Source organism: Balearica regulorum, chromosome 1 (assembly GCF_011004875.1).
Source record: "Balearica regulorum gibbericeps isolate bBalReg1 chromosome 1, bBalReg1.pri, whole genome shotgun sequence".
Taxonomy (NCBI): Eukaryota; Metazoa; Chordata; class Aves; order Gruiformes; family Gruidae; genus Balearica; species Balearica regulorum.
Genome location: NC_046184.1, coordinates 108,567,747 through 108,579,930, shown reverse-complemented (window position 1 = coordinate 108,579,930; position 12,184 = coordinate 108,567,747). Strand labels below are relative to the sequence as shown.

The 12,184-nt window shown below is 36.2% G+C and overlaps 1 protein-coding gene across 6 annotated transcripts in view; it reads right to left on the bottom strand.

Annotated features, from left to right (window-relative positions):
* USP25 (ubiquitin specific peptidase 25) overlaps positions 1-12,184 on the bottom strand; it is a 97,530-nt gene that overhangs the window by 13,012 nt on the left and 72,334 nt on the right. For 4 of the 6 annotated variants that reach the window (XM_075769824.1, XM_075769833.1, XM_075769863.1 and 1 more), the window contains 5 exons: positions 11,309-11,537; positions 9,740-9,937; positions 8,239-8,378; positions 5,390-5,503; positions 3,431-3,526 (listed from right to left, as the gene is read on the bottom strand). In XM_075769824.1, coding sequence (XP_075625939.1) covers positions 3,431-3,526; positions 5,390-5,503; positions 8,239-8,378; positions 9,740-9,937; positions 11,309-11,537 — 777 coding nt within the window. The remainder of the gene's footprint in view (positions 1-3,430; positions 3,527-5,389; positions 5,504-8,238; positions 8,379-9,739; positions 9,938-11,308; positions 11,538-12,184) is intronic. The other 2 variants (XM_075769842.1, XM_075769855.1) reach the window with 1 other exon arrangement.

Below are 12,184 nucleotides of genomic sequence, written 5' to 3'. Positions count from 1 at the left end.
TAACAATTCCATACTCCACCCTTCTAACAAGCGATAACTATGTTTAAAAAAAAAAAAACAACCACAAACAAACAAAAAACCAAACCAAACAACGAAACAACAGACAAATGGTAAAGTTGTTCCTGTCTCTCCTCAACTAAGCCTGCCAAAATCCCAGGCAGACCTTTACTGCAAAAGCAGTCCCAATCCTGTGCTATGTCTCCCTGAGAGAAGATTAATCTAATCCCTAGAGAGGCTTCTTTTATCATTTACAGTCCAAAAGCAGTATAAGATTTCAGACCCTTTACTTAAAGGAATCTTCTAAAAATCTCGTAAGGTAAAAAAGGTACCTCTAACACATGGTTAAAATGCAAATACATGAATAAAAAAAAATTCTACAGAAAGTTTAATGAACATGTATGATTTTGGAAATACTAAGTGAGAATGAAAAAATTCTTTCAACAAAAAACAAATGGTAAGATTTCTAAATAAAATAATACTTTAATACAAGTAGTATTAGTCTCCTATAGGGCTGGACAGAGTCCTCACTGAATATTTTAGATTGACTTTAGAGGTCATCAGAAGTGCTTACTTTTCCAGCTTTGCCAGCACATTAGATTTTAATGAACCTCATTTGTTATGTTCATTAGATTTTACTCACTGAAACTATACAGTATGAACAAGAGCAACAACAAGAAAAATAATTAGAAAAATGGTGACAAATGTTAATACGTTCTATAATTTATCTCTCAAAATAGGGAGGTGATCAGATTGTTTGCTAACACTAAATGTCGACTTGAAACAAATGACTTAACACAGTAGCTTCACACATTAGCAAAGCTTCAATACAATATATGCACCAAATAAAGCTCCAAAGCAGGCAGAAAAATATCCTGCTAAGTATTTCAAATTCCTTTATGTTTAAATACCTGGCAGTAGTAGCAGGTAACTTGACTAGTCTTAACCATCAGAAATTTGGGCTCCCATCCTCTACTAATACATATTTTATTTCAGGACTAAACACATGGGGAGGATACTGTTCATATAGGCTTAAACACAGAGCGTGTGGAGAACTTTCAAACTTGAGAACGTTCTGCATCAATATTTTTAAATACTAATCATATGCATCATCATAAAAAAGGAAGTTTGGGAGAACCGATTATAAATATTGAAAGCCACAAACAGAGTTTCTATTATCTTACATCAGAAGTTGTTCTACTGTTAGAAAACCAACAAGGGTAACTATGCAATTAAACCCTGTTTATTGGGGTAGGTAGGCCAGAAACAAAAAGCAATTGCTATTAGACATTTAATTTTTCGGAGAATTACTTAGAAGGAGGAAAAAATGCAACACAAACCCTTATTTTTGTATACATGCTTAAACAAGATGGTATGCCACGAATTCAGAAATCCTATGTACAATGAAAAATAACACTATAATATAGTATAGATGTATAGAATACAGTAAAATGGAGTGTAGAAAAAAAACGTATTATGTGTTTTCATTTTCTCACTGAGAATGTTATATAAAGATCTTAAGGCAAACATTCTACCAGGACCTGTCTATAAAGTTTAAAGAAGGGTTATTGAAAGAGCTCACTGATCAAGAAATCTTTTAATGGGTTTGTATCAGTCATGTCTCAGGCCTGAGACTGAAAGGGGAAGTGAAATCTTGGCAGTAAAAATGACCCACATCAAAATATGTTTTACCTGGATTACACTAAAACAAAGACATCACAGAAAAACCCCCACAATTTTCTGTAAACACTTATTTTATAAAAAAAAACCCCACATACATGAAGAAACTCAGAGTATAACAGTATTAAAAAATATCATAGAAGTTTTTACAATAAGTTTATGGAGTAACATGAAATTTCATCTAATATGTCTCAAAATACAAATTTTCTTACTAAGTAGGGCCACTTCATCTGCATACATTCATGCTAATGTATTCCGCAAGAATTATGCACGTTCCACCTCTTCTAAGTTATTGCAAACATAATTCAGCAGAAAATGAATAAGGAAACTTTTCCACTCTCCAACAATTCAGTGTCAGAACATTTTCTCGCTCAAAGACAAATTCTGTCCCCCGTGAAGTGAAAATGGTTAAGCATCCAACATTAAAGACCTAAGAACATTTCAACTGAGCATTGTTTTGATAACTCAAAAAATAAAAATCATACTTAGTGCTTTGGAACTGCATTTCTGTTTTAAAATTATCACAACACACCCTTCCTATTCAAAAAATAATTTGGTGTAATTAAACTTTCTGGTAAAGAGTTTGATTTGATCAAATGAGCATTTTTTTCAATTTAATGAAAAGATATCAATTTTTTTTTTTTTACAGTAGTAAATTTGGGGGTGGTGGAGGGGACAACCAAACAAAAAAACCGAACAAAAACCCAGCACCAAACCCCTCCAAAAATTATTTCATTTAACAGAGGCTATGGTAGGTGTCTCTCTGTTCCCTGAGGGCAGACACGGCTAACAGAGACAGCCCTGCAAACAAGGGTTATTGTCGTAACACTTCTCTAAGTAGCCATTACAAAAAACCACACAGATAAACCAACCCAGGAAATTTCAATTTCCTTAGATAGAGGTTAGAGAATTTGTTGTTGTTGTTGAGGGGTTTGTTTGGTTGTTGTTTGGGGTTTTTTTGTTTCTTTTTGTTTCTATAATTTCTTCCAGTGCAACTACACCATAATAATTAAAAAGAAAACAGACTGCTACTCAACAAGAAGCAAGAAACTTCTTCCCTCCCTCCAAATCACATTTCAGAGGATTTTACATCATGCCAAAGTAATTCCCATTCTAACACCCTGAAAATTCAAACGATCATGAGCTAAAAATGCTCAGAAGTTTGTGTATTTCAGAAGACTAACACATTTTTAAATTTGGTATCGTTGTGAAGAGTAATAACCACAAAAAGCATAATGCGTAATTCCCAGTAATAAAACACTGCATAAATAAATAGTATTGACATCCATGCAGTTACACAAAAGAAAGTAATTTAGATTTACTAAAAATCTTTTAAGAATTAAAGCAAGAAGATCTCTGAAATAAAGAACAAATGACTGAACACTGATGTCCCTGGGTGAAAAAACTGATGTCCCAAACAGTCTAGCAAAGGCATGTGTTTTGTTACTAACAGGGGAAAAAAATGCATATTCTTATTGATTACACATCCAGGTTTCACGTTACTTGCTACTATTATTAGAAAGCTAAAATGCAGAGAGGTATATAAGCTACTGACATCAAGGCAGTGTAAGGCTGAATCAACAGGGAAATAGCTGTTTATTTTTCAAGGGAGAAATATCTAAATGGAAGACTGATACCACAGAGGAGTATGTATAAATGCTGCAACAGTCTTAATACGCATCAAAGGGTGGGGGAAGAAGGCATATCTAACAAGAAATGTCAGAGGAGAAAAAGTCGAAAACGTTAGTTGTACCTTAAAGAACCCTGCTTCTGGCCCACACCTGTCATAAACATTCCTGGCTTTACCTATAGCCATGATAATACCTTGCATGTTCGGGGTCAGCATGACCTGCCACAAGGGATTTAAGGTAAAAGTTTTGAATGATTAATATTTTAATGACCAAATTCAATATGCTTTTAGTCTCATGCAAGATAAAAAACAACTTAATGCATGCATACATTGAAATGACACATTTCAATACAGATCTGGTGTGCATATTCTGCAAATCAGTCACAGCATGTGTACATATTTTTTACTTAACAACGTATGATTAAAGGAAGCTTACAAAACAATACTGGAGAACCGTGTCAAATACAATTTAACAGTTACATGGTCAAAACTTCCGAGGAAAGGAACATGCATCGTTCAGCATTAGTATCCATCAGAAACTGCACACTGAATGAGTGCTACCCATGGGCAACAAAGGACAAAAAAAAGGTGTTTCAAATAGAAAAATCACCCAATCACACTTTATACAGACTATACTAAAAGCATAGTAAACTACACTGCCTGTATATGTATTTCAACATCAAAATAAGTGACCCATTGCTGCAGATGCAATTGGTCCCTGAAGCATTTGCAGAAAAATGCTTAAAAATCAGACCCAAAGCATTTAACAAACACAAAGCCAAACACAAGACATACATCTCACAGCTATTCACATCAGTTATACAGAAACAATGTGATACATCTAGGTTACTCAGAAAGGCCTTTCCCCTTTGTTATCTGTGAGCAAAGAAAAACACTCCCCCTCTCCCTGCTCAAGGTATAGCTGGCACAGCAACAAATGCTGGCCCTTAAGAACAGAAGATGAAGAACCCTAAACTTCCCCGAAGAGTTTCCCACACATAAGAACAACATTAAAAAGAAAGTGAATACACTTACAAAAAGAACAGGGAAATAGGGAAAAAGGTTATCACCTTTTGCATGGGGACTACAGTGAAAAAAAAGAGAAAGCCCCCAAAAGGCAGATCATTAGGTGAGGCTAAATCCTCATGTCTTTAAAGGTTGAGACTACACATCTGAGAGAAGCCAAACTTAGTGTGATGATATCAATTAAATCATTTTATTCCCTATCCCATACTGTTACAATTGATCACAATTACAGGGCAGAATGACCTGAAATATCCATTTGCCTAGGGAAGCAAAAGCTCCCCACAGGTGTCTGAGAATGTGTTCTTGGTGGGCTGAGAATATGGGTTGCACCAAGGCTGAGCCCAGCCAAACCAAACACGGAGTAAGCAGTGTCAAGGCAGGACAGTTTGATGACCTGGCAGTGTTGCTTTCTGCTGCTAAAATAGGGCAGCAGAAAATAACATCTCTCAGGATAACATGAGCCTCTCATCTGTTCCTCAAGCAGTACCAGGTACACATACCACCCTGGATCTGAATTGGGCAAAATGACATTTTTTATATTTTTTATTTTTCCTTAAGCTTTGGAAGAGTCAACTCCACCAGACATCAGTTTCAGGTTATTTCCATGGATAATGTAATCCTTGCAGTCTGAAAAGTTTAACCTTGGCAAATACGGGTCAGACTAGAACATTAGCTTTATTGGACTGACAAGAAAGCACAAACATTGAGAACATTACTCACTGTCCTGTCACTTTTTAAACAATGTAGTAGTCCGCAGTCTATCACCAGCATTTCAAAAGCTATCTGGCCTAATACACACATTCAACTTCCACAGCTAAAAAGACAAATATACCTCCAGTGTAAATGGTACCATGCAAAGCGTGCCCCATTAGAGTAGCTAGTGCTTTCCTTTCATATCTCATTACAAATTAAGACATTGTTAAGGTTACAAATCGCTAAGCATTTAGTTTTGCTGAGATCTGTTAGGTGTCACAATGTGCAAACATGCTAAAAATTCCCATCAGGCAGCACAAGAAAGCACCAAGAAGTGGTGCACACAACTGCAATCAAATGTACCTCATCGTCATAACCCCCCTCCTCTGACTCAATCACAAAAGTCCCTACATCAGGAATCGCCACCTCTACAACTCGCTGGTTAGGAGCTGGTTGAGCTGGGGCATTATCAGAGCTCTGCAGAAGAAAACCATTATCAGTATGTGTGTGGGGAAAAAATAAAAACAAACAGAAAATAGAGAAAATTAGAGAGACGCAAACTCACAGGCTAAGTAAAACGATGTGCACTGCTGAAGTTCTGAAGAACTTAAGTTTCACTTATATTCTCTAATTACTTACAGTTTCTTTATTTTTAAGCAGTACCTTTTAAAATTAAGCAATAATTATTAAAAAGACTTCATTTCTTCTTTATTCACTAATGATATCTTTACAGGTGAGTATGCCAGTACTGCAACTCTAACATCCATTACAAATGTAAGGTAGTTGCTAAAGGATGAGTCTGTGAATCACCACTTCTTTTCATATGTTTCACCAAAAAATTACTAAATATATCTGAAGTATCTGATGTTGCCATCCTTTAGTATGAAATCAAGCCAAAAGCTAACATTTCCTGACACTCTGGGGCGGGCAGGGGGGAAATAACTTGATTGCTAGAGGCTTTTTTGGGTATTTAAAAGAATATTTAAAGATGCATTATATTCAAGAGGTTTACTTTTTTAGAATCCTAATTAGAAAATCAGGGGAAAGTTATGTAAGTCACTGAAATTTGTGCTACATTAAAGTCAGTTTTAAACAACAACGGAGACAAATCTCAGCTCCTGTGGTCGATCATTGTATAATAGCCAGTTTACAACATTTGCAGACCTTAAACCTAGACTCTACTCTAAGCAATCAGAGAGTGCCATGCTACTTGTTCTGCAACTATTACAACAGTCTCATTTTTTTAACAAAGATTCCAGAAATACACATAGTATCTATTTACATCCAGCACTGTATAAATACAAAGGAAGACTGTGCAATCAGAGGGCAGAAAAAAAATGACAAAAGGGCAGAAAATGGACACAGACGATCATCTAGTGACTAATCTACAATCCTGTTTGTTACATGTTCTGATGTTGGCTTTCGTTCTTTTAAAATGGACAAACAACAAGTGGAGGAAAGGAATGTCGGCCTGCATGTCAGAATGCATACAGAAGTAGAATGACCAGAAAGCATGCTGGTACACTGAGAAGGAAGCACAATTCTGCTTAAGTTAAACTTGGGTATACAGGGAGCAGTTTTATACATTAACAGAGTAGCTTCAGATTAGATAGAATCTGGCTTTAGATTCTAACAGCTGAAATACATCTGTTTCTAAATAAGAGTTGGCCTGGTTTGGGGGGTTTTGTTTTTATTTTTAAAGAGCCATCCACCTTGTTGCAGAAGAAGGCAGTGAAAATACTGGAATGAGACAACGTGCATCTGCCTCATTAAGCCTATTGTGATGTTCCCTATGTGGTTCCTCAACCTCAGTCTTGTAAAGCCCTAAGGCTGATCACTGTGCAAAGTGTCATTAGCCTAAACTAAAACACTCGATCCAAGGAATCAAGTCTAAGATTCTTCCACATCCCGCTGGGATGGATGCTCACAGACCCTAGAAAGAGGACAGCATTGTACAAGATATTTAATCATGGGTTTGGTATCTTCATAGCTACCCCTTCAGCTGGAAGTAACTCATATTAAACAGGCTTCCTCTAAGCTGTTCTGTGTTCTGAGAACTCAAGAGTGAGACACACAGTAGCCTGAAGCATTAGTGGTAGAACACCTTTGCATCCCGGGTTAGATTAGTTTCCCTGTTGGATTTGATTTCAGTTTAGCAGAGAAAGCATGCTTCCCTGCTCTCCTGACACCACAGGAGAGAGGGACAGAAAACACATCAGGTATAAGAGTCAAAAAGTTGTCATGTCATTTTCAAATGCTTTAACAGGACCTTCCTGTTGGCCCCAACTACTTGGGGCTAGACTGTTTCCATTTAACAAATATTCATACCTGAACTTAGGAAGCATGCTTAAAATTTTGCATAGATCTAAATTGTTCGTATCTCTAGCGGTTACCAGGGGTGCCTAAGGAAGCTGTACTGTACGTTTCGTACGTTTTATCTTACGGATACAGTTCCAAGACAGATGCATGTATTGCTCTAAAGGCACTTGCTTTTGTGGCAAATACTGTTGGTCATTTATCTATATACTTACAGGGAAGCACAAAAAAATATTTGCTGGAAGAAAAAACCTGTTAAATATTAGTTTCATTAATAACTCATAAAGTAATTAATTTCCAGTTCCTCTTAGTATTTGTTATATGAAGTGAAAACAGAATCACTCAACACTACATCTTATAACCATTTTAAGTTAATATATGCATCTGATGAATCACAAAAAAAAATTTCGTCAAGTTGTGAATTTGCATTAAAGTCACACCATACTGTTGAAAAACCCCCTTATTTCTGAAAGCTATTTTATCTTCCATAGGTCTTTCAAGGGAATGCAATTGTAATCTTATATTTCTCAGATAAAAGCCTTAATGTTTAAAGCAGTATTTTTCAAGTTGGCTACATGGAATATCAGCATTTACTCTTCAAACATAAATGGAACCATCTAACATTTTGGTAAGATGGTGGGCACAAACACGATTGCCATTTGAACAATATTCTGTACTCTTGGCACGTACTTTAATCACACAGAGGACATAAAAGTATTTTTCTTCTATGACACCCATTACTGTAGTACATACTTTCTGGATGGAGTTTAGTGTTGGACAGTCCCTGAAGAAATAGCAATTTTCATTTCAAAGTTTCCACATACACACCCTTTTATATCGTTTCCGCTTGCAAAATAAAAGCAAAATAGATATTTCAAGCTTCAAAATATCCTCACCGTATCCATTATAGCTTCTGGACCTCTATCTTCTTGTTCAGATAAAGCTTTATTGATTGCTTGTACAGAATCTTCTTTTAAGTGCTTTGAAATATCAGTTCTTGATGGCTGCTCTAAATATTCCGGTTCTCCTGCTTGAACTTAGTGACAGAAATAAGATAACAATTCTGTATGTTAATATAAGCATGAATTTTTAATTGATTAGTTTTATTTGGATCACTGTCTCATAGCTAAGGTATGACACACAGAAAATCTTATAAAATATTATTTATATTAGACCCATTAAGGCTCATGAGTCAGGGGGGATGACTGAGAACAAAGATGAGATTCTACTTGGACCTTCTGTGGGGTACAGACCCAATATATGGAATGACCTACAGCCATGTGAGTGCCAGATGCATTTTTACTTCACAAAATAATCAACAGATCATATTCTTCTGACTTAAGGGAAATCTCCAAGTCTCCCCCACCTTGAGGCCAATAAAACTGATTAGTGTAAATAGTGTCTTATACTCCTTACACAATGAAAGCAAATTTTGGCAGACTAATAAAACATTCATTTAGTACTTTCCATTACTAACAAAAGAACTAAAACCAGTCTCAAAGTGTTTATGAAGTCAAAACATATAGAAGATGAAGTCACTCTCCACAGAGTTTTTGCAAAAAGAGAAATGTCATTAAATCACTGCACTTTTTACATTTAGTTTGCAGTCACAGATAAGTTATGAGAAATATATGCTCAGTTTTAATGACTCAAATACAACAATGAGAACATCTGGACAGCAGTCTCACTGCACAAATCCATCGTGTCGTCTTTCACGTAATGCACATACAGCCTTCTGTAATGGAGCAAAAGGTGAAACCTGACAGGTTTTTCTGTGCCAAAGCAGGCATGTGTTTTATAGTCGGATTGCCAGTGGTCTTTATTAGCTGGGTTCCTAACAGCATTAGCCTCACTGCTGCTGTTCAGAGCCTTTTCCACAGTTTTAACATCTTCATTTTTACATAGTAATTTAAGTGGGCCCTACTATTGCTAACTCAATTCAACACATTGCATCAAAATAAATTATTCTTCTCTTCAGATCTAAATTCTGTCTAATTTAAAATAAGAAGTTAGGTATTCTACTCATTCACTCTGAATAGAAGACATCACTTACGGACTAATAAATTCTCAAAACAGACTGGTGAGAGCTGTTAACAGTTACCTATCTTAAAAGGCCAAAATTTCTATGAAAAAAAAATAAAATAGTAAAAGCTAAGCACAACTGGGAGGAAAAAGGCAGAAGAAACAACAAATACTTTTTTCTTTAAATAAAAAATAAAATGCAAACAAACCCCAACAGACTAAACTTCAAGTACAGTTACCTTGGCCAAGTACATAGTTATAATTAAAGATTACACAAATTAACTTTTTCTTCCTTTCTTAAGCTGTAAAACAATACATACAAAACCCAGTGACTTTTGGTTCTACTCTTTTTACAAACAGGTAGAAGCAGCTAACCTGGAGCAGGTGAGGGTGCTGGTGCCCTGGGTATCTGAGACAATAACTTCTCCTGCTGTGCTTTCTGAGCAAGTTCTGCATCCCACTCTTCAAGCTCTTTTTCAAAACGTTTATTGTCTTCCTTGACGTAATCCCTTAGATCAGAAGGGAGCGTGTCCATTCCAACAAGGATCTGTCCTGTTTCTTTGTTAAACTCATCTGCAGTAACATGAAATATATATTTCAGAAAAGGAAAGAATAGGGGAAAAGAAAGCATGTTCAACAAATTTCCTCAAGTGAATTACTGGAAAAAACATACAGTACAGCACCAAAACCCCCAAACTATATTACTTTTAACTGTTTTTATTATCTGTCAGGCACTCCTCTGCTACTGAGACATACAGCTACTGTTCTTGCGATCTTTGGATCACACGTTCTTGGGCACTATCCAATCACTGCCATTTTGAAAGATGAGTCTTTTGGGCCATGAGCACCCTATGATTGTGAACATTCAAAAAAAGAGTCACAAAACCCCCTCCATAGCTTGATTGCATTACTGCCACACGGAGCTGCATGCAACTCAACTTCCCAGCAGAAAAGGGGAAGCAGACTAGGCCTACAGGGATTTGGAATGTCAACTGTTAAGAACACCAGCTACATTGAGCAACTTTCTTTTTTGCTTTGAGAATAGTCTCTACAAGACTATCCCAGATCCTAGGGGATCAACCAGCTGTAACTGTCCCCCAGCAAGCAGGCCTCAGACTTAGAGTGGCACTGCCACCCTTCAGGACCCATAAACCCTCTGGCTGCAAGTCCACTGCTAATCTGGCAATCTAGAAACGTCAAGGTTAATATCAGTTCTCATTTAGAAACTTAATAAATACGCACTCTAGCTTTCTGCCCTATGAAAAGAGAGAAACATGAAAATTTTCCACCACCTGTTATTGAATCTCTGGCCCTTTTCACAGTCAGCTCCCTAGTTACCATTATCAGGCCCCACAAAACTCGTGCTAAGGCACCTTTGTCCCCTCTCCAAATGCTTTCATACAAGCCTTATAGTTACATACTACATGACCTGAAAAAAAAATATCCCAATCCACGTATTATTTCGGTTTAATGTGTTGATGGTGGGGGTAAGCTATTCACATTTCATTATATTGCGTAAAGCTTCAAGTTTCCACGCTCCAGTAAACTTCATCAGAGTTCTGAAGCTTATGAAAAACAAAAGCTACATGAGGATTTTAATATCAAAGGGCTCATTTCTGTATTTCCATATTTCTGTTCTTCTCTTCAGTGAGATAACATCCTCAAAATTCTGAACATGCAATCACTTGGCTAAAATGTTTACAAATTAGCAAAATTAGTTTATTTTGCTGTCTTAATAGTGCTGAAACACTAGCATTATCTTTATTAATCTAAAAGTTGAAAAGCAATTGTTCCACTCACAAAAATAATCTAACAGTTATGAGCATAAATAGAACTTCCAGTAATTATTAAAACCATATCAAAAATCTGGAAATCTATCTGAAAGCACCTCGCTTTACCAATATATTCAGCTATTCATGCAGAAAACATATCCATTAACATTACCTTGTATCAAGTACTGCTCCTTATCATTGATATACATTAAACAATATGCACTGGCATTCCTGTAACCACCAAAAGAGTCCCGTTCCAACTCTTCCCAAGTTGACTTTGTCACAGATATATCATTGTATTTCATCCATCTGTTCTGGTGGTGGTCATAAATATATGCCCAATAGTGTCCTGCATTAGCTTGACCTTCATGAACTAGCACAGCATGCAACCTATAAGGAACCTTAAAGAAAAAAACAACAACAACAAAAAAACAAAACAAACAAACAAACAAAAAAAACACGAAAAAACCCAAAATGTCAAAACTCTCCTTACCAGCATTTAGTTCCTGCTACTTGCCAGCAATAATAGCTACATTAAATAAGAGTAACAGAAATTAAGGTAAAGAGGATCAGAACATGACACAGAGGAAACACAAAAAGGTAAAACTAGCAACCCACTACGGAGAAGGACTTGGAACTATTTTACTTACCACTACTAGTCACAAAAAAAAAATCTTAAAAACATTAGTGAGTCTATAGCATAAATGTCTACTCTGCTGTCTTTACTGCCAGGCATCCTCATTTATTAATTCCTTAATATTCCTCCTTTCCTTGTATCTATAAGAAAACCCAAACCTTCAAATATGTCAGCCTTGAGCATCTATGATTTGCTCCAGTCCTGACCTGGTAAACTTGTCCTGAAGTCTGGAAAGGCATATGCAAATTCAAGGTAATAAACTCTGTGTTTTCTATGTGCCAGTGAGAGAGTTTATTTAAAGGAGTGTCTGGGAGTTGAATACTTCAATTAGCCAAAGGTAAAATTCTTACAGTAGAATAGGAATACAACTGTTTTCCAGTATTTTAAACTTATCAGTAAAAGTATTGCTAA